The 21,888-nt window shown below is 44.9% G+C and overlaps 3 protein-coding genes across 3 annotated transcripts; all 3 read right to left on the bottom strand.

Annotated features, from left to right (window-relative positions):
* Positions 1–554: 554 nt before the first annotated feature.
* On the bottom strand, positions 555–2,630 carry LOC147974473 (putative aquaporin PIP2-7). The gene is made up of 4 exons (XM_087517517.1): positions 1,712–2,630; positions 1,327–1,622; positions 1,059–1,199; positions 555–974 (listed from the first exon to the last, which is right to left on the bottom strand). The coding sequence occupies exons 1-4, from the start codon at positions 2,184–2,186 to the stop codon at positions 837–839; spliced, it is 1,050 nt and encodes a 349-aa protein (XP_087373643.1). The 5' UTR covers positions 2,187–2,630; the 3' UTR covers positions 555–836.
* A 3,872-nt stretch (positions 2,631–6,502) lies between these two features.
* On the bottom strand, positions 6,503–8,862 carry LOC125550272 (uncharacterized). The gene is made up of 4 exons (XM_048713233.2): positions 8,676–8,862; positions 8,482–8,602; positions 7,654–7,721; positions 6,503–6,930 (listed from the first exon to the last, which is right to left on the bottom strand). Exons 1-4 carry the CDS (start codon positions 8,841–8,843, stop codon positions 6,808–6,810), a joined length of 480 nt encoding a protein of 159 aa, XP_048569190.1. The 5' UTR covers positions 8,844–8,862; the 3' UTR covers positions 6,503–6,807.
* Positions 8,863–9,216: 354 nt separating this feature from the next.
* On the bottom strand, positions 9,217–15,691 carry LOC125550269 (ARM repeat superfamily protein). Its single transcript, XM_048713229.2, has 11 exons — positions 15,342–15,691; positions 14,514–14,608; positions 14,299–14,410; positions 13,565–13,630; positions 13,333–13,472; positions 12,463–12,589; positions 11,514–11,659; positions 10,678–10,813; positions 10,200–10,284; positions 9,802–10,064; positions 9,217–9,669 (listed from the first exon to the last, which is right to left on the bottom strand). Exons 1-11 carry the CDS (start codon positions 15,630–15,632, stop codon positions 9,550–9,552), a joined length of 1,581 nt encoding a protein of 526 aa, XP_048569186.1. The 5' UTR covers positions 15,633–15,691; the 3' UTR covers positions 9,217–9,549.
* Between the last annotated feature and the right edge of the window lie 6,197 nt (positions 15,692–21,888).

Here is a 21,888-nt window from a genome sequence, read left to right as displayed (position 1 = left end):
AACCCTATAGGGAGGGTAATCTGGTGGATTTGCAGATCGTGATGCCGTCCTAGTCTCCTAGACAACTGTTTGCGATATGTTGCCAGCCGCAAGCGTTTGAAAAGCGCGGGTGATAGATAGCCCTAGCTATCGCACAAGTGTTTTTAGGCCGCATCGTGCATGATATACCATACTAATGCAAACATTTTGTTTAAGCAAATTGTGTGGGATGTTTAGCAAGTCTCATACAGCTTGTCCCAGATAGCTCTCCCGATCACACACGTGCACTTTAGTGTCTTCGTGTGTGGTCTGAGGAGCAATCGCAGATGATTAGTCTGGGTCTTGTGCGGTGGACCCCCTATCGCACACCTTCACATAAGACGGCGGTTTAAAACTATGTCAGTGAAAGTAATTTAAAACTATTTGCATCCTGCAGCAGTGATCTCACATGTTAACAAACAACACACATCAAGACACGCTTAATTAACCAACGGTACTATAGCAAGATTCCGTACGTTACAGGGCCAAGAGAGGTAGTAAAAGGGACCAACAAGTTTTTATTCTCATTACACGGATGAAAAAGAGGTAAATACACCAATGATGATTAAACTTATTATGGATGTTCACTTTAGTGTCTGAACTTGAAAAATATGTCAAACCGATTCTAAAACTTGGCACGAACGCGTAAATACAGTGCTAATCTCATTCGTAGACGTAAAATGCGTCGACACATATAGCATCGTATACGGCTGAAGTGGCACCGACATGGCATGGGACCCACTTGTAGCGACGAAGCAATAGTACGTACTGTTATACGCATGCGCATGCATGGTCTCCTCGATCTCCACGATCGATCTTCAAGCAGTGGAGCTGTTCCTCTTGAAGGAGCCCATCGCCGCCAGCGACTCCTTCACCACAGCCCCGTCGCGCAGCACGATCTTGTGGTAGAACGCCGCCATGGCCGCGCCGGTGAAAGGCCCGACCCAGAAGATCCACTGCATGCAGATCATCAAAGGGACACTTTATTTTAATCTCATTAATTTTCTAACAACAGCAATTAATGGGTCCCACGTACGTACGTGTTGCTTCCAGGTTTCGTGCTGGTTGTACAGCACGGCGGCGCCCAGGCTCCTCGCCGGGTTGATGCCCGTGCCGGTGATCGGGATGGTGGCCAGGTGCACCACGAACACCGCCATGCCGATCGGGAGCGCCGCCACCAGCTGCATGCAGTTAATCGACGACAAACCATCATATACATAGTATATAGGCACTTCCGGCCGTGATCACCACGAGCTAGCTAGCTAGCTGAGAGTGAGTGAGTGAGAGGAGAAGGCGTCTGGTACGTACGGGGACGAAGGCGTCGCGGGCGGTGCGCTTGGGGTCGGTGGCGGAGAAGACGGCGTAGGCGAGGACGAAGGTGCCCAAGGTCTCCGCGCCAAGGGCCGCCCCGAGCGAGTACCCCCCGGCCACCGCGTTGGCGCCGCCCCCCAGGTCGTCGTAGGGGTGCTTCATGATCCCCTTGACGACGCCCACGCCGACGACGGCGCCGAGGCACTGCGCCGCCACGTACAGCACCGCGCGCACCAGCGTCACCTTCCCGGCCATGAAGAGCGCGAACGTCACCGCCGGGTTTATGTGCCCACCTGCATTGCACACGGCCGGGGCGGGAGGCGAAATATAATCAACCGTCGCAACAACTTGCACGTATCTGTATGTTGCTAGGTGTGCCTGCCTGAGACGCCGCTGGTGGAGTAGACGAGGACGGAGACGGTGGCGCCGAAGGACCAGGCGACGCCGAGGTAGCCGACGCCGGTGCACCGCTCGTCGGCGGCGGAGGACTGGTTCCTGTACCCGATGACGGTGGCGATGCTCACGTAGAGGAGGATGAGGGAGGCCGTGAACTCGCCGATGAGGGCGCGGTACAGGGACCACGTGCCAAGCTCGCTCGTGTCCAGCGCCCGGACCGCTGGCGGGTCCCCGTACGGCACCCTATGGACGACGATATCTGTTGTCTCTTCGTCGGCGGTGACCACCTTCTCCACCTCCTTGGCCGCTATGGTCGTCTGCGGCATGGTCGGTCGGCTTGGTTGGAACCTCTCTCTCTCTGTGTGAGAGAGAGAGAGAGTCTGGTAGTAGGATTGTTCACGCCAAGAGTGCAAGCTTAAATAGGCATGATGGTGGTCAAGTGCTGGCAAAGCTGCATGCATGCGTGATGGAGGCTGTGCTTGGACTAGATACTTGGAGTTGGAGGAGGTTTTCTCCTTGGAATCTACTCCTACATGTCCGAGAGCTTCTACCGCACGGGTGATTAACCTAACGGCGGAGGTGGAATATAACCAACAGGAACCCTACACCTACGATACTGTTTTTTTAGGGTCACATCTACGATACTGTTAGTAAGCCTCTATCAATCACATAACATTTCTTACGTAGATGTAGCATTGCTCTTCCGTTTACGAATTATATATGTCGACCGGATCTTCATCCATTGTCCAATGGTGGATCGCCCCATTCATTTATCTTTGCTTATTCTTAAGTCTTAACCCGGATCCTCCTGGACACTACTCCCAGATCTTGCGCCGCTACGTACGTGTTTCTCCCCCGGATCAGCCCGCCCCGCAACCCCCGGTGTGCTAGGAGGTGGCGGTGGCGGCCGATGTTCTTCTCATGAAGGCATGTTGTTTCTTTTGTTGTCCGTCGGTGTTGCTCGATGTGCATCGTTGGGGAAACCATCGTCTTGTTCAACAACCTCTTCTTCTGAGACTTTGTGAGCAAGATCATCGGCTTGGTCTCACGATACTGACCGACCACTTGCCTATACCAGGGTGATGCCCCATTTTTGCCAATCTTTGTGGCACGTGGTGGCCTACTATTGCGCGGGTTAAATGAGGTCTGGTCTTCTAAATGTCTTGTAGGTACTTTAGTGGTTGAGTTTCTCTATGTTTTCCATTGCAAGTGAAGCCATGGTGGCACAACGAAGATGAGTCTGGTAGCTGGCTGGCTTCGGAAAGAATATTGAGGTGTATGGCATTGGTTGTACATTGTTCAAAAAATCTCCCGATTCAGTGATTTATCGTCCGCTTTATCTCTACTCCTAATGAAGCAGTTGGTAGCCTCGTACGGTTTATTTTCGTCCTCCTCCCACCTCTCCTGGGTTTTTTTCGTCCTCCCTCCCACCTCCTAATTTCGTTGGTTTTTTTCGTCGGTTTTTACTCGCCCCCTCCCACCTTCCAATTTCATCCGGTTTTTATTCGTCCCGCCTCCCACCACCCCCTCGTACTGGTTCTTTTTCTCTCTACTCTTTCCTTGCAAACCAATAATGTCCTAACATACAAAAGATCATGAATCTATCTTTCCTTACCCGAATCAATCGCTCCCTACATCAGTGCATTTCTTTATTAAGAAAACTAACACGTAAATTTTAACACATTGTAAACAAATCCCGTTATGGACCTAATTAATTTATTATGGAATCTATACGTGGTCGCATTGGTTCTTTTTCTCTTCACTCTTTCCTTGCAAACCAGTAATTTCCTAACATACAAAAGATCACGGATCTATCTTTCCTTACTCGAATCAATCGATTCCTATATCAGTGCATTTCTTTATTAAGAAAACTAACACGTAAATCTTAACGCATTGTAAACAAATCCCGTTATGGACCTAACTAATTTATTATGGAATCTGTAACGGGATTTTTGTAACAGAATCTGTAACGCATTGTAAACAAATCCCTTTATGGAATCTGTAGTTTAGGTTCTGATTCATTTCAATCACGTAAATAAATAGGTAATTAACAATTCAGAACTCGCACCATATATTTGAGATTATCTTCCTAAAATATAGACGTAATATTTTCCTCGATAACCTTCCAAAACAAAATGAGATATTCCTAAATAACAAACCATTAATTCTGCGCACTATATCATTATTATTATCTCCACTATTAATTGACTATCACAAGTTTCCTAAACAACAAAAGAACATATATTTTACTTGTGGGTGTACGCATCTACGCGCCCCTACGGATGACGCCATGCGCGATACGATGGAGGATGTCGTGGCCGGGCCTAACACTTGCGTGATACTCGAGAATGCCACGGCGTGCATCACGATGTCAAGGACGGCCATGACAGGAGGCGTGTCGTCATACCACCACGTACATGTGTTCGTGGACACGGTCATATTATATTTCTTGTCATTAATACACAGAAACACACATACTACATTCTCAAATCAAGTGTGTCCACTAAATGTCAAGAAATTGGTTAAGGAAATGTGTCCTAAAATACTTGGTAGTCGTCATCATTCGTAGCAGCCATTCATGCGATAATATTTTGTAAATCGAGCGCTGAATCAATTTGGAAATAAAACCATTAATGTAATTAATTAACTAGATGGTTAATTATGTATGCAAATAATTAGGTCCATTTAAATAGAAATTATTTTTTGCATCCAATCAATTTTGAAACCAAGTCATTAATGTAACTAATGGTTTAGGTAGACACTTAATTATGCCTACAGATAATTAGAAGTAGAGATTTTTTCCAATTAGACGGGTAATTAGTCGATTTGGTTGGCAGTTAATCAGGCGTGCGAAGAATTAGGTAGGTTGTTAATTATTTATGTAATTAATTAAGCAAGCAGTTCATCGCGTTGAATCATTTTAAAAGCGCTCGTCGACAAGGACAATCAACAGGCTCTCAGCGACATGGTCGAGCACCACTTGGCAGCATGGACAACGGACACCATGCGCCCGCGACATGGACGACCTAGCGTTCACCAAGATGGATGACGACCATCCTTTGCAGGATGTCCACATGTTGACGGTTTTCGAAACGTTCGCAGATGAGTACAACACGACATTAGATTGGCGAGGTGGTTCATGCTATAGTTGAAAGCGAGTGTTTCATGAATAAGAAGGAAAAAAGAACTAAAGCGGCCAAGTGGTCCATGGTGTTGGAGATGTAAAGAGTGTTCCAAAAATATAAAGTGAAACAAGAAAGAAAGAGTATTATAAAAAATAAGTAGGAATGAGAATTAAAACTGGCGAGGAAGGAGGAAGAAAAAGAAGATGAGGCGTCACTGACAAACGCGCTGATGTTGGTGTCAACGAAACGGGTTGGCGAAGAGACTAGGAGTAGAAGATGTGGGGAAGGACGAAGAAGAGAAGAATATCAATTATCCCTTCTATCAATGAATGGTATCTGGGCTGGAGGTGGAGCTTATTGGCGACTAGGAATACATTCAGGTTGCCACTTACCTCCCATGTCAGTGTGCATTTGCGAAGTTGAATGGACCTTTGAGACTGATCTCTATAGTTATTTATTATTTTGTGTCAATAGTATGTGTTAGTTTAATCCACTTTATTATATAATAAATATGAAAAAAATTATCTTTGTTGCAACGCATGAGGAAGATGAGGTGGGTGTCATTTGATTTTAAAGGAGGCTCCAGCGAGAAATGTCCCATTACGGCGGGAAACCGAGTGAGAAAGGAAGGGTCCGAGAGAAAAAGGGGGCGATACGTTGTGGGGTGGGGTTTTTTGTGTTGGGCCCATGTGTTGGAGATAACATGGGGGATAGTCTGAACAACCGCATTTTCCCCCATATAAAGTCTAAATTTGGAGCAGCCTAGACTATCCATACGGTTAAATTTTGAAGAGCCTACTAAGCGTTCATTTGATGTCCGAACATGTCCGGACCTTTGAGAACAAATGAGTTTTGACCTTATAGCTAACCTTAATCATTTGTTTAATTAATTTATATATGCATAGCCCGTAGCAGCGCACGGGCGTTCTGCTAGTCACTACTCAGGGGGTAACCGATAAGATTATGACATATCTTTACCGTTTAGCGTTTGGGTCAATTTATCACTTTGACAAGTGATTTATCAGGAATCTATCGATAAACCGAGCCTATTTCTAGTATTTTGTGTGCAAAACTATATTTATTTGTGTTTTTTCAACCTTGTTATCAAATATGTATTCTTGTCCTGCTTTTATTGTCACTGTAAAAGTATTCAAAGCCAAGTAATCAACGTAACACTTTTGTCTAATAGTATTTGTTTATTTTGAATATATCATATTTTAGTGCTACGAAACTTTTAGTTGCAAAAAAATGCCGATTAATTATCGACCGATAAAATCGATTAATAGGCCGATTGCTGATTAATCTCTAATCCCTGGCCGACCGAAACACTAACGATAAGCGATATCCTCAACATTATTTGGTTGTATCTTATTTTGTCTGTGGATTCAATTACCCATTATCTGGTTGTATTTTATGTTCACTTGATCATATATGCTCCTAAAAGAAACATATTGATTTTTTTAATGCGAGGCAAAGTTTGGTTGTTTCTTTAGTTCTTCTATATGAGCTTCAATCACTGGCTTGAACAATTAGTGAGAAGAATGAGCCATAGCATGCTGATGGGTGCTTACTCAATTATTTTATCTCAGAAACTAGCGTACTGAGAATCTGAGATGCATTTCTGTGACGCTTTGTGCAAAATCAAGACTCTGTTCATGGTACGGGGGGTTCCTTCTTTTGGGGGCAAAAAGAGGGAGATTCCAAAGAGCAATGCTTGTTTGGGCATGCAAGCATCGTCCGAAAACCGAGCTCTGAGTGATGAACTCGATTCTGGTTGTTTTGCTTCAGAAATGAGCGAGCCTAAAGTAAGTCTAAGCCTATATGGACTGCCGACCTCCACAACAAAAGGAAAGCAGAGCATTCTCTGAGGTGAGTTACCAGCAGCAATCTACGACAATGGCAGCAATGTAAGAGAGTGCTGCACTGAAACGGATCGTCGGGAGAGACCAAGGAGTGCTCATGGCGGTGAGCCGGCACCGGAGGCGTCAGCCTTGTAGAAGAAGTTGTATGCCTCGGCCACTTCCATGTACCACATCGCTTCACGGTCCGGGTGCCCAGAGAGATCCACTATCTTGTGCACCTGCAACGATCAAGTCCAGGGATGCTCGAGTATGAGATGTAGCCGACAACATGCACCGTGATGCAGGATATTACTTCACACAAAAGCTTTCATTTTGATTTGCATTGGTAAGCCATGGTAAAGTGGCAATTGACTGGAGACTGAACACATAATCTAATGATAATCTAGGGGGTCAAACAAAAAAGGAATCCAAAAAAATGCCTCCCACTTAATCTAGGGGGAAACATTACATGTCAAGATTACCCATCCATACATTAGATAGCTCTTGTAATAATATGATACCATGCTGATTACAACACTACGACAGCATGTGATGACATTACTAAACTTTCTGTTATCCTCAATACATTCAAATGATGAGTTGCAAGAAGGATGCCAGGCCCAAAATCATGGGTGCTATTAATTGAACGTAAAGGATGAACCACTCCCACGAGTGAGACTACTAAATTGTAAATGAATACTAACATGCATTACTATTTCCTTTTTGTATAACCATTAGTCAGGCAGACTCTGAAACTCCAGGTGTCGGCTCAAGCAAACAAATGGTTCCAGAACTGAAGTTTGCATCAAATAATCCCTCTCCCGAATTACTTGTCGCAGAAACTGAAGTTCAGGACGGAGGGAGTAATAAACAAGGCACCAACAGAGAACCTCAAATTCTTCACAGTACGTGGATAGGAATAAGCAAGGATGCATAAATAGAGTAAGAGAGGGAGACGGAACCTTGACCATTGGCAGACTTTCAGTAGACTGGGGAGCAATATATGCCCCAATAATCAGCACATACATCCCTGCAGCATAAAATAGAGCCATCAATCAGCTAGAGTAAAGAAAATCATGAATTAGCTTGCAAAAGAAAAGAGGCGGTCGGTCGGGCCCCCCAGAACACGAACAGAGTAAAGGCATTGTAAAAACAATCAAAAAAAAGTCACCGCCTCCGTTCCAAATTATAAGACGTTTTGGATGTTTTGTATGGACTGCATGCGGACTGACACGGGTGAACAAACACACTAAAACACGCCTATATACATCCGATTCAGAGAAAAAGTTAGAACATCTCGGTACGGGGGGAGTGCCACCAAGTACCACTGTAGCATTTTTACCAGGTCTGATAATAATGAATGAATTACTTCATGAGGCCATCTTGTGGTAAAGAGCCTCTACTGCAAAGAGTACACCTGCAGGGTATTTTGATGGTGGCTGGGATTGTTCGACTCTTGCATCGATCATCCCGAGGGGGTTCCCAAGTAAATTCTAGGTTGTCTTGGCATGCAGTTTCGTACATGATACCGCTTTTTTTCAGGGGAAATAATACAGCTAATATTACTGAGCAACAGCAGCAAAACTAGTAGTCCCTCCGTTCCAAATTACTCGTCGTGGTTTTAGTTCAAATTTGAACGGAGTTGAACTAAAACCACGACGAGTAATTTGGAACGGAGGGAGTACTACATGGGCAATGTCGCGGCACAAGCAAAGTTGGTCAACAGACACATCATCAATCATATCTGAGAAACGGAGAAGGCGAGACAAAATAAGAGAGATTGGGGGAACCTGGGCGCCAGGGCTGGCCCTTGGCATCCTCGGGCCGGAGCATGAGCTCGGTGACGCAGGAGCCGTCATCCACGAACAGCCTCCCGTCGCCGACGCTGTAGTCCGCGCGCACCACCACGCCCTGCCTGCCGCAGCGAGCCGTCAGGGCAAGGGCTCCCAGCAAAAGAAGGAAGGGACGGGGAAGAAGACGGGACCTGGATCCAGGCGCGCTGGAAGCGGATGCCGAAGAGCATCTGCGCCGGGGAGGAGCCCTCCGAGGAGGGGGCGGTCGTGGATCCCGCCAGCTGCGAGGCGAACAGCTTCAGCGCCGCCAGCGAGTAGTCCATGGCGGTCCGGCCGCCGCCGCGGGGGCGTCCCTCCATTTTACCTCCACTCTTTTTTTCTCGGGCTCGCGGTTGCGATTCTCGGTCTTGCAGGTGGCAGTTGTGATACGGGCCTCCAAGCTGGGCTCAGACGGTGAAACGCGTCGCCCTCAAAAAAGACGGTGAAACGCGTCAATATTTGTGGTACGGGCTTTCATCATGGGCTAAAAAGACTAACTAGTACTGCTTCACTCACCGCTCAGAAAAAAAAGGTACTGCTTCACTTGAAACAGAACAAAAACTCAAGGGCCTCTCTGATTCATAATAGGATTATTAGAACAGAAATGTCATGCCCGCTCGAATTCTAAAGGATTTGAGTTTATTTGATGATTGCATCACAGGAAAAACAAAGAATTATTTTAAGAGGTTGGAGTGGATTCTAAAATTGGTATGAAATATACTCCCTCCATTTTTGTATACAATGACACAGACCCATATTACAGGTATCAAGGCAAAAGTAAATGTGTGCTTAAGCCAATGTTTGTCGTGTTAATTAATGCATATTTCTTTGTTCCACCCAAAACTCGCATATCCCCACCCATGCCCCTAGTTAATCTTCGTTTGCCGATTTTCTTTACAGGTTGCAGTCGTCTGAAACGACATTCCAGTTCCAAAATCCCAGCGGCCAACATACCGCATTCTCTCTCAGGTCAGCAGCGTTGATCACAAAACCGCAGCAAGCTTGTCAGTGGAGTGGGGTTTCCAGTTAGCGGAGCACCTTCTGGCAGTAGCTCAGCACCTCCCGAGCATTGTCAATGGCGTCTTTGTTGCCCCGGGAGGACTTCTCCTCGATCCATCTCTCCATGAAGAAGGAGATTGCCATGAGCTGTTACGGATATTTTGTAGCATAGGAAAAACAATGCGATTGCCATCATGTTAGTTTGTTTGTAAATGTAGCTTATTAAGATCTAGATTTCCATGAAGGACAACTTGTATATACTATTGTTTTAAAGGATACACATCTCGATATCCATCCCTTCAGGAGAGCATCCTCAGGTGTTAACTTCTCTTCATCAACCACCTGACTCTCGAGGTCATGTTTGATGAGGCCGAACTTGCCTGAAAACAGAGACGCAAACCGGTTGAGGGACAAGGAGTTCAACTCAGTTCCTTGCACTTGTGCCAGAACACGCGATAAGATACTCCAAAGTGCATATCGAGCTTGGTCATCATCAGGGACCACTGGAAGAACTTCAAGTAGGCCCTCCAGGAACGGTAAATCTGAAACAATTGAGAGACTGGATCACTGTAATGGCACTAAATGGAAACATCGATTTCAAGTCATGCAGTGCACTGCTTAGCAAATACGATAGTTGCTTAGAAAATACGGTAAGTGCTAAGAAAAAATGTGCCTACCACGGGATATCATAGGCATCAAATGCTTTCCATCTGTCAAAATATTTGATATTACGATCACCACCGAAGCACAATAGCCTGCAACCTGAAGAAGAGTTTGTGAATAAGAATACAATTACCATGCTTGACTTGCATTCCTACATCTGAATCTACACATCTTTCAAGTGAAACATCCTAGGTCACCATTGAGGTTGTAGGGTGAGGACTCAAAAGAATTAATGCAAGGTGAAGTTTGCCAAATGTACAAATGGAAGAGGCAAGGAATGTTTCTTCAAATTTCCGGAAAAAAAAATGTCATGACTTACTGACAATCAAAAATCAGAACAGGTTGCTTGTTAAGAGTTATGAGTTGGTCAAGCTAACAATTCGGTACCAAGGAGGCAACAACATAATGCATTTCTTCCAAAATGTATGAACCAGAATTCGATCGGGCTGATGAACAAATATATGAAATGGTAGCGGTGGCAAACATGCTCACCTCAACTTTATCTGGCGACTTGATCATGTTAACTAGCACTTTAATCAGCCGGTCATTCGATGTCATTGCCTTTGAAACACAGTGTATGACTGATAATTCTTCCATGAAGTGAAGGACCAAATCAAGAGAACCCGATCTGAAACGTGTTAAGAAAAAGGTAAGGTAAATCCATTACTGTCCCAGGTTCTTAATTCAAAATTCAAAAACTAAGAAGGGTTATCGTAGTGACAGAGAAATGCAGCTACAGTCCTATTAAATTAAAACTAGGAAGTGGGAATGTAATAAGAAATTTAAAATGCTCAGACCATATTATTGGAAAACAACAAATGGCCGCATCTCAGAAGACAGGTTAAGGACCTAAACTTTGCCTAGAAGACATGAAATATATATAAAAAAAAATCTATGAAGCTTTAAGGATCTCTTTGAAACAATGACTTTAAACGGGACTATGGAGGATTCAAATCCTTGAGGGTTCCTTACACAACTGTTTTGGAAGCTTCAGCATTCAGCCCATAATCGAACTGAATGCCACATATCCAAATAGGCCCTTAGGTGTTTTTCCTATGATTTGTTCTTAAACTACAGAAAGTTTACCAAATACTCCCTCCAATCTAAAATGTAAAGTGTATTAGTTTTCAAAAGGTCAAACGCTTTTCTATTTGACCAAACCTAGATACGTTTGACTTCTCTCAAAATTAATACACCTTGCATTTTGGAATGGAGGGAGTACATAGGAGAAGCTTCCATGATACCTTGAACAATAATAGTTCAAAATCTGTAACAGATAACTTTTATAAAATGAAAATCTTGCCGAATTTCAAGTTAGTTCAACATACCTGTCTAGCTTCTCATCCGGTGATCTTTCAAGCTCAGTTGTTAGTAACCCAATAACACGGTCAACTAAACCCAGTTTAAGCAAGGGCTGGATAAGCATAGCATTCACATCTTGATTATCAATGACAGTTGATAGGAAGTCAATGATCTGCGACCAGTAATTCACATAAGAAATAACCAAACAGTTGAACACATGCAAATATAAAGGAATGGAAATTTTTCAGCTGAACCATAGTATAATAAGATGAAAGTAGTTGCGATAGTTCGGCTGGGCTGACAATTTCAACCGAATCATACAACACATAACAATAGGCAACATTAGTTTTACAGTATAATTGTATGAAACTTGTTATGTAGAACGATAAGCAAATAGATGCTAGTTCAAAGACCATAAGACCTCTGCAGCTAAAAGTTTGATAAAATTGCAATCTGAAGTCACATGTTTCTCAAGTCAACTGTTGCCAAAATGCAGTCAAAAAAGTTCAGATATTCTCCTAAGAGAAGAATTTTCACAGAAGAAAAAAACAGGACCTCATTCTGAACAAGGATAATTCTACATTGTTCGGATAACATGGATATGGTAGCAATGAGTAAGACTGGACCATACAACTAAGTGTTTGGGAAGATGAAACAGTCCATAGAAACAATTCGATGACGACCTTCTTGAAACTACCTCAGGATATGGTGAACTGATAAAAGAGTTAAGCAAGCAAACACATGCCTAACCATCACGTATAGAAGAATGAGCTAAGATGATTAAAACAATTTATGTTACACAAGTCCTACAAAAGAAATATAATGTGTCCATATATGTCAAAATTCAATTTAAAAAGAACAGAAGTCACTAAAGTTGTGAGGACCAACTCTACGGATTAGTCACAACAAGTTGCATATACAAATTCAGTAAATACGCAGTCACAACAAGTTGCATATACGAATTCAGTACAATACCTTTTCAAGTAATGTAGAATTATCTGTCTTCCCAACTATCCGTAGAATACGTGAAAGAATCTCATCAGGTAAAAGAGCTTCAGCCCAAGAAACAAATGCACTGGACCGAAGAATGGCAGCCAACAACCTGTCTAAGAAAAACTGTGTGAGGATGCACCACTGATGAAATTTAGCAACAATACTCATTCCAACTATCTCGGGGTGTAAGATTTTTTTTTTACAGACAGCAACACAAGTCAAAATAAGCAAAAAAGAACAGAGCATAGATGGAACTTCTCAGTTCTCATTGTCTACAACTCAGAACAATTAGAAAGCAGCTTCTCCAAGTTTTGAACATCGACAAATAGAAAATTAAATTATCAAGAAAAACAAAATCTAAATTTACTTAGCTCCCATCCCCCAAATGATTAATAACATAAGTACATAACCTACTAACACAGTTGAAAATGGTTATATTTTTGCAAAACTGCTGTATGTTCAAGCATTTTCATCCACAAGTTCAACAACTTGTGATTGATTGGGTATGTCCAAATGTAGGTATGCATGTAACATGTGATGTAAGGATGTGTAGTTTTGCATGTGGGCATTTGCATAGTTATTTGGTAAAATTGAATGGGTATCTGACCAATACAAAATGCACAAATTCAAGAACATAAATAATATATCAACATGGTAATCGTGTGTGTGCTGAGCTGAACTACCAAGATCTATTTCACATGATAAGACTTAAATTTCACGGGATGAAATATCTTGCAATGCTAGAATAGTAAACAGCTTGTCAAACAGCTGATAAATAAATAAATAAATAAATGGTTCTAAATAATAACTTTGAGTCCGGCAAAAAAAAACTTAATCCCAAAGATACCCAACCTGAATGTTTCAGAAAGGCATTTGACATCATCTAGAAACAATTGCTCCACGACAGTTGCAATTAAACCTTTTTTCAAAGAGATTGCAGCAACTACAGATTCATGACAGGCTAAGTTTCCCATGATTCCAAGACAAATTTCCTGCAGGGACAAAAGATTCAAAGAAACAAGATACTTTAATACATGCTTAGCAAAAAGAGAGGAGGTAGCAGTAGAGGAAAATTTCATTTCACCTTCACCCTAGAAGAATTTGCCATACAAAGGTTTTCCAAAAGCACTTCAATCACAAGGTTATTAATCTACAAGGGTTAAATATAATGTGTTGTTAGCAGCAGAAGATGCACAATTACTAAGGTATAAAGAAAGGTGGATAATTCTGTCGATTATGCCTTAATTTCCTTTTGTAGTTCCTTTGAACACTTGATTTGCTCTTAGATCAATTAGGATTTAGGAGAAATACTTTTGACTTACTGCAACCTGGCCATTCTTCGATTTAAAATGTTTGTTAGAATTAGCATGTTATTATGACATAAGCATTCACACTACAAGTAGCTATCACCAGCAATAATTTATATGGTTCGCAAATTATACTAAAGAATTTGCTACAATAAACTGATAGAGAACTAAAATTCAGGGCCAGGAAGATAAAATATAAGCACAAAGGAGCTACAAAACTAAAAGAATGAAACAATTACAGTTATCCACCTTAATTTTTTGCTTATCTACTCCTAATTGATCTAACAAGCCAACCACATCGTATTAAAATCCAGGACATCCAAACAATGTCTAAAGCCAGTGCAGATAAGGCAATCAAAATCTCTCACACTTCCTGCTTGCTAGTATCTTGCTCAGTAAAAAATTGAGCAGCAATAAACAAGTTTCATATAGCAAAACGGTCCGCCTTCTGTTTATGACAAACCTATAGAAGAAATACATCCTTATACAAGAGAATGATGCAGATAAATACCATAAGTTCTGCTTGAGGTTCACTAGCCGCAAGATCCCACAGAATACAACCACACTCTTCCAACTGATCCTTAGGACTGACACTCCTTTCTTCTGGAAGACCCTGCTTGTCACTTTTTGCATGAGGTAGACATTATTAGGACAACCAGGTCGTTTTAATAACAGCCTTCATTGCTAAACAAACTTAATGAGGGGAAATCTGAAAGTACCACTCACCTGAACTCTTTCTCCACACTGGATCCATTAGGTATTAGTTGCCTTATAAGAGAGATGGTATAGCTTGGATCAACTGTAGTTGTCTCCTCAAGTGACTGCAGATAATTACAACCAGAAGATTGAACATTAAGACAACACGATATTACTATAATTCCAAGGGAGCATGTATGGCAACTATTTATGTCTTCCTGGCAAGGCATCTAAATGAAAATATTGATGACAAAGCAACTAAACAGGGTAATTAAACACCAATTGAGAAAACTATGTACATTAAACTTCCATGTTCACGATAAGCAGTTGCTTGGTACTAAGTAAACTCCAGTTGTAATAACTATGTAGAGGGAGTACATTCGAGTGCCATATTCACGGTACTCAGCTGTAAATGCAAATTGACATCATCTAGAAACAATTGCTCCACAACAGTTAAACTCCAGTTGTAATAACAGATTTGGGCATGTAAACATAGTGGCAGTTCTCAGCAGTAAATGCAAATTGCATGGCCCACAAATCACAATAGCAAAGGAAATGCAAGATGGATGTTCCCCAGGAAGGAATTCACCCTCTGTCCCATGGATGGAGGAGGATTCAACCAGCATCGAGCACAACGTGCCGTGTGGGCTGTCCTCGCTCACCCTGAGGCACGGAATCGCCTAGTTTTTCGAACAACAGCGGTCGCCCCTCGAAGCGCACACCAACTGCTCGACGGAATGCTCGCGAGAGCGCGAGGGAAATGGAGACCGCACGAGCGACGCAAAAACCCTCGTCGCGCGCGCCGCAGAGGGGACGCTAGGCGTGGAGATGGGTGGGAGGCGAGGCGAGGCCGCGTACCTCTTCCTCCGCGGGCGCGAACGGCAGGTGCGTCGGGGCGTCCTCCTCGTCCTCGTCCCCCTCCTCCTCCTCCTCGTCCATATCGTCCTCCGTGGCGTCGCCGCCCTCCTCCGGGTCGGGCGCGCCGTCGTCCTGCCCCGCCTCGACCGCGCCGCTGGCGCCCTCTTCCTCTTCGGAAGCGCCCGGCGACACCGGAGCGTGGTGATCGGGGTCCGGCCCCCGCGGCGACTCGGGCTCGCCGTCCTTCCCCGCTCCGCCCGCCGCGGGCGCGCCCGTGTCGCCGGCCGCCATGGCAGCTTCTTCGGCGGTGGCGGGCGTGGGCGAGAGGAGAGGAGCGGGGGGCGCAGGTCTGGTTTAATAATTGCACAAAAACCCCAACCCGGACGCAGAACGTTTGGGCTTTTCGCAGGGCCGGGCTGCGGCAGGGCGTTCGGGCGGCCAGTGGGTTTTGGCCTGGCCCTGATAGTCCTTCTTTTTTTTGTTTGAGGTGGTCCTTTTTCTTTTCTAGAAAACTTGCAATCCTGTTAAAAAAAACTTACAACCCAGGTCAAAAAACAAAAAGACTTTGGCCATGATGAATGCTATCAGGCTTTGCTGAAGAGTTTAGTATGGGCTGAGTTATTTTCATCACGAACCGCCTCTCGCCGAAGCTTGCGTTGGGGTCAGTAACCTCGGACCGTGCGCCTCTTGGCATCCTCTTCCGAGAAGCTAAGTTCAAGCTACAAATGGACTTCATAGATTGTAAGATTGATTGATGCTTGTTCTCGTCTTTGTAATATCCCTGCTCACCACTAGCTGGTTATGCTTCGAGGGCTATGATCGACAGCCAATGTATTTGGCTTACTGATCTCCCCCAAAATGTAAGTGGTGTTGTGGCTGGTAATATTACCGGACCCACTAGTTAATGGAATGCATGGTGTTTCACGTAAAAAAAAGAATTTGCAATCGGCTCAGTTAGGGCTAAATATTAGTCAAAGAGACACGCTCCTGGCGTTTTAATGTGACTGGTAAAACTATTATATAGTATTGAAATGGTTCGCAAAGTATTAAGTCTGAATCGATGCACTTACCCTTTTTGGTTACACTCTTTTTTATATAAATAGCAAATAAAAAAAATGTGTTCCATTTCCATGGCATCACCATGAACAAAAAAGGGCAACTAGATGCGAGTGAAGTGAAGTGAATATAGTTATGGTCAACATTGGTTGTATCTCAAAGCTAGCGTGGTGGACGCTTAGGGGGTTCTGTGGTTCATGTCGGTGTCAAAACCGACGGATCTCGGGTAGGGGGTCCCGAACTGTGTGTCTAAGGTCGATGGTAACAGGAGACAGGGGACACAATGTTTTACCCAGGTTCGGGCCCTCTCTATGGAGGTAATACCCTACATCCTGCTTGATTGATCTTGATGAATATGAGTATTACAAGAGTTGATCTACCATGAGATCGTAATGGCTAAACCATAGAGGTCTAGCTTGTATGGCTATGATAATGTCTCTCCTCCGAACTAAGTCCTCCGGTTTATATAGACACCGGGAGGATCTAGGGTTACACAAGGTCGGTTACAAAGAAAGGAATCTACATATTTAGTCGCCAAGCTTGCCTTTCACACCAAGGAGAGTCCCATCCGGACAGGTGTGTAGTCTTCGGTCTTCGTATCTGCACAGCCCATCAGTCCAGCCCATGGCTAACAGGCCGGACGCCCGAGGACCCCTTAGTCCAGGATTCCCTCAGTAGCCCCTGAACCTGGCTTCAATGACAAGGTATCCGGCGCATAGGTCTGTCTTCGGCATTGCAAGGCGGGTTCCTCCTTCCGAACTCCACAACAGTCTTCGGACGTATCGACGTGTCCGGACCTGTAACACACACAACACACAACCGCAGAGAGAATATAGTTTTACACGAGTCCAATCTGCTGACAACTTTTCATAACATGACATCACAGCTGTTCGGTCATAATTTCAAACTGTTTTTCGTCTGCCGCTCCACGTTCCGAGACGCGGTTGCCATTGGCACGTCTTGTCAAAGCAGAGATCGTGTCCCCTTATTACGGGATTCTCATCAATACGGGCGTGGGTAACCCAACCGTGCGGTTTATACAGCCCTTGGGAATAGGCGAGTTTTATGGCAAGTAGGAAGGCGTTTGACATTCTTGACCTTTATAAGGGGATAAGGATTCACCCTCACTAACCCCTGCCTTCTCCTTCCTCTGCCCATCCATTCCTGAGCTCCAGCGCCCAAGCCCTAGCTTCCCCCGCCAGAGAAAGCACTCCAACCATGTCCGGATCCGAAGCTGGTGGCAAATGGATGGCTTCCTCTGTTAAGAAGAAAGACATCAAGGAGCTCCGAGAGGCCGGATACCTGGCCAAGGAGACCGCTCACCGTCTCCCGGACGAGGGACAGATCGTCCCTACCCCAGAGCCCCATGTGAGGGTTGTGTTTCTCACACATTTCGTCCGCGGGCTAGGATTCCCTCTCCACCCGTTTGTCTGCGGACTGATGTTTTACTACGGGCTGGACTTTCATGATCTAGCCCCCAACTTTATCCTCAACATCTCAGTATTTATAGTCGTTTGCGAGGCCTTTAATGTAAAGTAGAAGGTGGTGAGAGGCCAACAAGGAGAGTGCGGAGGTGCCATGGTGGGAAAGATGCCCAACGTCACATGGCCCGAAGGCTCCTTTGTGGAGATGGTGAAGGGGTGGCAGTCGGAGTGGTTCTACATCACCGAGCCGCGCGACACCAACTGGGCGGCGACCCCCGAATTTTGATCCAAAGCTCCGCTGCGGCTCATCTCCTGGCAAGAGAAGGGCCTAACCTGGGGTTCTTTGAGCGAGCTAGCTGGGCTCCAGACGTGCGTCCAGAACATGATAACCAAGAGAATAAAACTTGTCAACGTGATTCAGGTTATGCTCATTCGCCGGATCCTTCCGTGCCAACGCCGGACTTGCTATTTGTGGGAGTTCGATCCGGCCAAGCACCAGACGCTGCTAGAGCTCTTCGGCACGACGCACGAAGACATCTGGAAAGTGCTCTTCAAGGCCAGCGAGACACCACCGCCTACGACCGAGGATCGCGGGCTCAGCTTAAAACACCAGGCTAATTCGATAAGTTCTTTCATGTTTTCAAGGTATGGCCTTTACTGACATATTCTGAGAAGGAGTCTAAGCTTTCCTATCAATTTTTTCAGGCCTGGATCGACATAGCGGGGCAGACTAACTGTCCGGCTCCGCTGCCCGAAGACCAAGAGACCCCGCTTCTGATGAAGATGTTGTTTCCGGCGCCTTATGACGTGCCAGAGAAGAAGGCCAAGAAAACGGCCAAGGGGGGCCGGAGTGGCCTTCGCCGAAAAGGCGCTTCGGACGTGACGTCCAAAGACGGGACTCGCTCTTCGGCCGCCGAAGATGACGACGAGGAGGAGGAAGAAAGCGACTCCCCCCTAGAGGGGGAAGGAAGAAAAGGGGGGCCTCCCCAAATTTGGAGGCGAAGGCCCCCAAGAGGGGAAGGGCTCCCTTGTGGATGAATCTGCGTGGGATGTCGATAGCAGTCCAGAGCGGATGCCCCGGACCAAGCCTCGGGCCGCCTCGTAAGTACCAAAAACCTTATGGACGCCCAAATGCCTGGCCTTTCCATTTTGTAATATTAATATGTTTAAATTATGCCATCACAGTCCAGCTCGCGACAGCTCCTTGCGATCCTCGACAGAGGGTTCGCTAGATTCAAAGGAGATGGTCAGTGTATCACTGCCGCCCGCTGACTCCCCCAAGGCCAAGGACAACGCGGAGGTGTTGTCCTGAAGGACTTTCTCGGGCCGGGGAGAGGCTCAGGAGGTGCCATAAGGCGATGCCTCCGTCGCCGGACACCAGCGGGAGCCGATCCCCAGGGAGACTGGTGGCGAGGAGGGTCGTGTTCGGTCCGGCCCTCAGCCGGACTCGATTCCGGAGACCGATGCGGCTCCCGAATCCGGCACGCAACCTCCTTCGAAAGAAGAGGGTAGCATATTCCGCCAGTGACCCCTGTCCAACCCGGGGCACCGGATAATCTGCTGGAAGCGCTGCAAGGCGCTTCCATTGTGGATGAGCACCGTGTCCTTATGGGCACGGTAGTCGAGAAGGTTCAGTCCGTAAAAAGCGGACTGACTGAAGCCTGTGCTAGCCTTTTAACAGGCTTTGAGGTAAGTAATGTAATTGTAGAAAGGATATCACAGTGTAGACAGTAGCCCCTGATGCTCTGTTCGGTGTTCGGAAAGAAAAGGCCGAACAGAGGATCAAAATAATTTTCGCATGAGTCTAACATAAGATGTCTATGTGAATAAACAGGTGTCACTGCTGGCTGCTGCCGCTCATATTGTGGAGGTCTCCGGCCTGAAGCAGAGCCTGGAGCGGGCCGAAGAAGAGCTCCGCCTCATGAAGAAGTAGCTGGAGGACAGCCAAAGTATGCAGTGACCTGCGCGTAAATTGAGGAAGGATAATGTTTCGTGCTGACTAAAGTGGCATGAGTTTTATTAGGGGCCACGACCGAGGTGGCGGCCCTCAAGAAGGCGTTAGCCGAGGCTGAGGACAAAGCGGCCAAGGAGTACATCAGAGAAGTCAGTTCCCGTAATGCCTACACCAAACAAAGAGGGAGCTAATGATGATGATCATGAAACTTCAGATCAAGTTACTACCGAACCTCATAGGTCAAACAGAGTACGATCCGCACTAGAGTGGTACGGTAATCATGTACTAGACATCATGTTGTTGGACAACGATGAACCTACGAACTATGAAGAAGCTGTGACAAGCCCAGATTCTGACAAATGGCTCGCGACCATGAAATCTGAGATAGGATCCATGTATGAGAACAAAGTGTGGACTTTGGTGGACTTTCCCGATGATCGGCAAGCCATTGAGAATAAATGGATCTTCAAGAGGAAGACAGATGCTGATGGTAACATTACTGTCTACAAAGCTCGACTCGTCACAAAAGGTTTTCGACAAGTTCAAGGGGTTGACTACGATGAGACTTTCTCACCTGTAGCGATGCTTAAGTCTGTCCGAATCATGTTAGCAATTGCCGCATTTTATGATTATGAAATTTGGCAAATGGACGTCAAAACTGCATTCCTTAATGGATTTCTTAAAGAAGAGTTGTATATGATGCAACCAGAAGGTTTTGTAGATCCTAAAGGTGCTAACAAAGTGTGCAAGCTCCAGCGATCCATCTATGGACTGGTGCAAGCATCTTGGAGTTGGAACTTACGCTTTGATGAGGTGATCAAAGCATTTGGTTTTACACAGACTTATGGTGAAGCCTGTATTTACAAGAAAGTGAGTGGGAGCTCTGTAGCATTTCTGATATTATGTGTGGATGACATATTGTTGATCGGAAATGATATAGAATTTCTTGATAGCATAAAAGGATACTTGAATAAGAATTTTTCAATGAAAGACATCGGTGAGGCTGCTTACATATTGGGCATCAAGATCTACAGAGATAGATCAAGATGCTTAATTGGACTTTCACAAAGCACATACCTTGATAAAGTTTTGAAGAAGTTCAAAATGGATCAGTCAAATAAAGGGTTCTTGCCTGTGTTACAAGGTGTGAAATTGAGTAAGACTCAAAGCCCGACCACGGCAGAAGATATAGATAAAATGAAAGTCATTCCCTATGCCTCAGCCATGGGTTCTATAATGTATGCCATGCTGTGTACCAGACCTGATGTGTGCCTTGCCATAAGTTTGGCAGGGAGGTACCAAAGTAATCCAGGAGTGGATCACTGGACAGCGGTCAAGAACATCCTGAAGTACCTGAAAAGGACCAAGGACATGTTTCTCATTTATGGAGGTGAAGAAGAGCTCGTCGTAAAGGGTTACATCGATGCTAGCTTCCACACAGATCCGGATGACTCTAAGTCACAAAGCGGATACGTATTTTTATTAAATGGTGGAGCTTTCAGTTGGTGCAGTTCCAAGCAGAGCGTCGTGGCGGGATCTACGTGTGAAGCGGAATACATTGCGGCTTCGGAAGCAGCACATGAAGGAGTCTGGATGAAGGAGTTCATATCCGATCTAGGTGTAATACCTAGTGCGTCGGGTCCAATGACAATCTTTTGTGATAATACTGGCGCAATTGCAATAGCAAAGTGAAGGAAATATGCCCTAGAGGCAATAATAAAGTTATTATTTATTTCCTTATTTCATGATTAATGTTTATTATTCATGCTAGAATTGTATTAACCGGAAACATAATACATGTGTGAATACATAGACAAACATAGTGTCACTAGTATGCCTCTACTTGACCAGCTCATTGATCAAAGATGGTTAAGTTTCCTAGCCATAGACATGAGTTGTTATTTGATCAACGAGATCACATCATTAGGAGAAGAATGATGTGATTGACTTGACCCATTTCGTTAGCTTAGCACTTGATCATTTAAGTTTACTGCTATTGCTTTCTTCATGACTTATATATGTTCCTATGACTATGAGATTATGCAACTCCCGAATACCGGAGGAACACTTTGTGTGCTACCAAACATCACAACGTAACTGGGTGATTATAAAG

Source organism: Triticum urartu, chromosome 4A, assembly GCF_056163025.1.
Source record: "Triticum urartu cultivar PI428250 chromosome 4A, HENAU_Tu73, whole genome shotgun sequence".
In the NCBI taxonomy this organism is placed as follows: domain Eukaryota; kingdom Viridiplantae; phylum Streptophyta; class Magnoliopsida; order Poales; family Poaceae; genus Triticum; species Triticum urartu.
The sequence above is the reverse complement of the archived record's forward strand: the minus strand, read 5'-3'. Positions and strand labels throughout refer to the sequence as shown.

Excerpts from the sequence above, each read along its gene's own strand:
- LOC147974473 (XM_087517517.1), bottom strand. The coding sequence starts at position 2,186 with ATGCATGCAGCTTTGCCAGCACTTGACCACCATCATGCCTATTTAAGC. Across the intron at positions 1,623-1,711 it reads CTCCACCAGCGGCGTCTCAG|GTGGGCACATAAACCCGGCG; the intron begins GCAGGCACACCT and ends TGTGCAATGCAG. Across the intron at positions 1,200-1,326 it reads CCCGCGACGCCTTCGTCCCC|CTGGTGGCGGCGCTCCCGAT; the intron begins GTACGTACCAGA and ends AACTGCATGCAG.
- LOC125550272 (XM_048713233.2), bottom strand. The coding sequence starts at position 8,843 with ATGGAGGGACGCCCCCGCGGCGGCGGCCGGACCGCCATGGACTACTCG. Across the intron at positions 8,603-8,675 it reads TCCAGCGCGCCTGGATCCAG|GGCGTGGTGGTGCGCGCGGA; the intron begins GTCCCGTCTTCT and ends TGCGGCAGGCAG. Across the intron at positions 7,722-8,481 it reads GGGCCAGCCCTGGCGCCCAG|GGATGTATGTGCTGATTATT; the intron begins GTTCCCCCAATC and ends TTTATGCTGCAG.
- LOC125550269 (XM_048713229.2), bottom strand. The coding sequence starts at position 15,632 with ATGGCGGCCGGCGACACGGGCGCGCCCGCGGCGGGCGGAGCGGGGAAG. Across the intron at positions 10,285-10,677 it reads AGTCGCCAGATAAAGTTGAG|GTTGCAGGCTATTGTGCTTC; the intron begins GTGAGCATGTTT and ends ACTCTTCTTCAG. Across the intron at positions 9,670-9,801 it reads AGGGATGGATATCGAGATGT|CTCATGGCAATCTCCTTCTT; the intron begins GTATCCTTTAAA and ends TATCCGTAACAG.